At 37.2% G+C, this 2,500-nt stretch overlaps 1 protein-coding gene and 1 long non-coding RNA gene across 3 annotated transcripts in view; one reads left to right on the top strand and one right to left on the bottom strand.

Moving 5' to 3' along the window:
• Positions 1 to 2,500, top strand: part of MOCS3 (molybdenum cofactor synthesis 3) — a 113,375-nt gene that overhangs the window by 47,281 nt on the left and 63,594 nt on the right. The window contains exons 7-8 of one of the 2 annotated variants that reach the window (XM_073671461.1): positions 1,763 to 1,871; positions 2,033 to 2,095. In XM_073671461.1, coding sequence (XP_073527562.1) covers positions 1,763 to 1,871; positions 2,033 to 2,095 — 172 coding nt within the window. The remainder of the gene's footprint in view (positions 1 to 1,762; positions 1,872 to 2,032; positions 2,096 to 2,500) is intronic. The other variant, XM_073671462.1, reaches the window with a different exon arrangement.
• Positions 1 to 2,500, bottom strand: part of LOC141257212 (uncharacterized) — a 271,315-nt gene that overhangs the window by 10,039 nt on the left and 258,776 nt on the right. The gene's annotated exons all lie outside the window — the stretch shown is intronic.

Raw genomic sequence — 2,500 nt, forward strand, 5'->3', positions numbered from 1 at the left:
AGGAGTTGCAGAGTTGCCAAGCAGAGACTGGAGTATCTGTCTATACGACCACAATAAGCCATGCACTCCATAGAGGTGGCCTTTATGGAAGAGTGGACAGAAATAAAGCCTTTACTTACACACACAAATTGTAAGACTTGTTTTGAGTTTGCCAAGACATGTGGAAGACTATCCAAATGTATGAAGGAAGGTGCTGTGGTCAGATAAGAGCAAAATTGAACTTATTATTCACCAAGGCAAACACTATGTCTGGTGCCAAACCAACACAGCTTATCACCTCAAGAACACCATCCCTACAGTGAAACATGGTGGTGGCAGCATCATGCTGTGGGAATGTTTTTCGGCAGCAGGGTCCAGGAAAATGGTCTGAGTCGAGGGGAAGATGGATAATGCGAAATACAGGGATATTCTTGTGCAAAACCTGTTTGTCTGTCAGTGATTTGTGGCTGGCATGGAGGTTCCACTTCCAACAATACAATGACCCAAAGCATATTGCTAAAGCAACACGCAAATGTTTTTTAGGGGAAGCATGTAAATATTTTGAAGTGGCCTAATCATGGCCAAGACCTTAATCCTATTGAGAATCTGTGGTCAGCCTTGAAGATTGCTGTTCTCCAGAGTAAACCATCTAACTTGAAGGAGCTGGTTTTGCCTTGAAAAATTCTAGTGGCCATATGTGGAAAGCTTATATAGACTTATCCATGGGCAGCACGGTGGCTCAGTGGTTAGCACTGCAGCCTAGCAGTGCTGGGGTTCTGGGTACCAATCCGACCAAGGACAACATCTGCAAGTAGTTTGTATGTTCTCCTCATGTTTGCATGGGTTTCTTCCGGGTACTCCGGTTTCCTCCCACACGCCAAAGGCAGGGCTGTGGAGTTGGTAAGCCAAACCTCCGACTCCTCAATTTCCCTGACTTCCAACTCCGACTCCACAGCACTGCCTCACAACTGAGCCTGTACATAAAGTGCAGCATAGATTCATCTCAACTAAAAACCTAGATTCTTAGATCAGTTGCAGTTGTAATTGCCGCATAAGGAGGCTCTACAAAGTACTGACTTTAGGGGGGTGAATAGTTCTGCACACTAAGTTTTCAGTTATTTTATCCTATTTGTTGCTTGCTTTTTAATAAAAAGAAAATCAAATGTTCACAGTTGTAGACATGTTCTTTACATAAACTGATGTAAACCCTCAAATAGAAATTCCAGGTTGTATGGTAGCACAAAAAAAATGCCAAGGGAGGTGAATACTTTTGCAAGCAACAGTAGATTGCTTTTCACATTTAATAATTAGTTTATTTTTTGTTGAATTTAAAGTGGTCCCTTGAACAAGATTATTTCATGACTAGATCTTGTAATAATAATAATAATAAGTTCCACAATTGGATGTGTTAAAAAAAATGTTTCTGTGCCGAGATAATCTTTTAAATGTGCCCTTGCTATCTACTGTCTTATTTGCTGTGTCGACCATGCTCGAGTGCAAGTGTGTCGACTTGCTTCCGATCATTGGTATGTAATGACCATGAACTGGAGCAGCTCCGGATTATCTCATCATTGGAACATTTTTCTTTAACTCATTCAGTTGTGGAATTAATATTCTAACATCTATTAATTAAAATATATTTTGATTGTGGAAAAAATGAATATGATATAGTTCCACAGTGTTAGAATATGAATGTTAATTAAGCATGAGCACTATCCAAGCAGAATTTTCAAACAAACCTTTTGCAAAAAAAAATCTTTAGTAAAGTATATTTTCTTTTTAGCTTACAGTGTATAATCATAAAGGAGGACCTTGTTACCGGTGCCTATTTCCTGTGCCTCCACCTGCAGAGACTGTAACTAACTGTGCAGATGGTGGTGTTCTTGGTATTGGTAGGTGTATATTTTATATTTATTTTCCTTAGTTTTATTTCTGAACTTGCTATTTCTTATCTAATGTGAACATTTTTAGAAATGTGAATTTTTTTAAATTTTATTAATTGAATCATTATTATATATATATATATGGGAAATAATTTGTATGTTTCTTTCAGTGCCCGGAATCATGGGATGTATGCAAGCTTTGGAAGTGTTTAAGCTAGCATCTGGAATGGCTTGTATCTTTTACCGTAGTTTTAGTAGAGTTATCTATAATATAACCAGAGATGTGTCATTCTGTCCGAAGCCTCTATAGACTGAGCATGCTCAGTGTGGCGCAATAACAACAGTATGTTCAGGACAAGAGAGAAATAAGGAGACAAATTCGTAAGTGAGTACACCCCCATATTATCAGTACATTATATATACAGCACTCAGCATAAGTTAGTACACGCCCTGTATTATCAGAACATAATTTATATATATATATATATATATATATATATATATATATATATATATATATACAGTACAGACCAAAAGTTTGGACACCTTCTCATTTAAAGATTTTTCTGTATTTTCATAACTATGAAAATTGTACATTCACACTGAAGGTATCAAAACTATGAATTACCACATGTGGA

This window comes from Phyllobates terribilis, unplaced genomic scaffold, assembly GCF_046119375.1.
Source record: "Phyllobates terribilis strain yellow unplaced genomic scaffold, ASM4611937v1 Scaffold_3__8_contigs__length_932513732, whole genome shotgun sequence".
Taxonomy (NCBI): Eukaryota; Metazoa; Chordata; class Amphibia; order Anura; family Dendrobatidae; genus Phyllobates; species Phyllobates terribilis.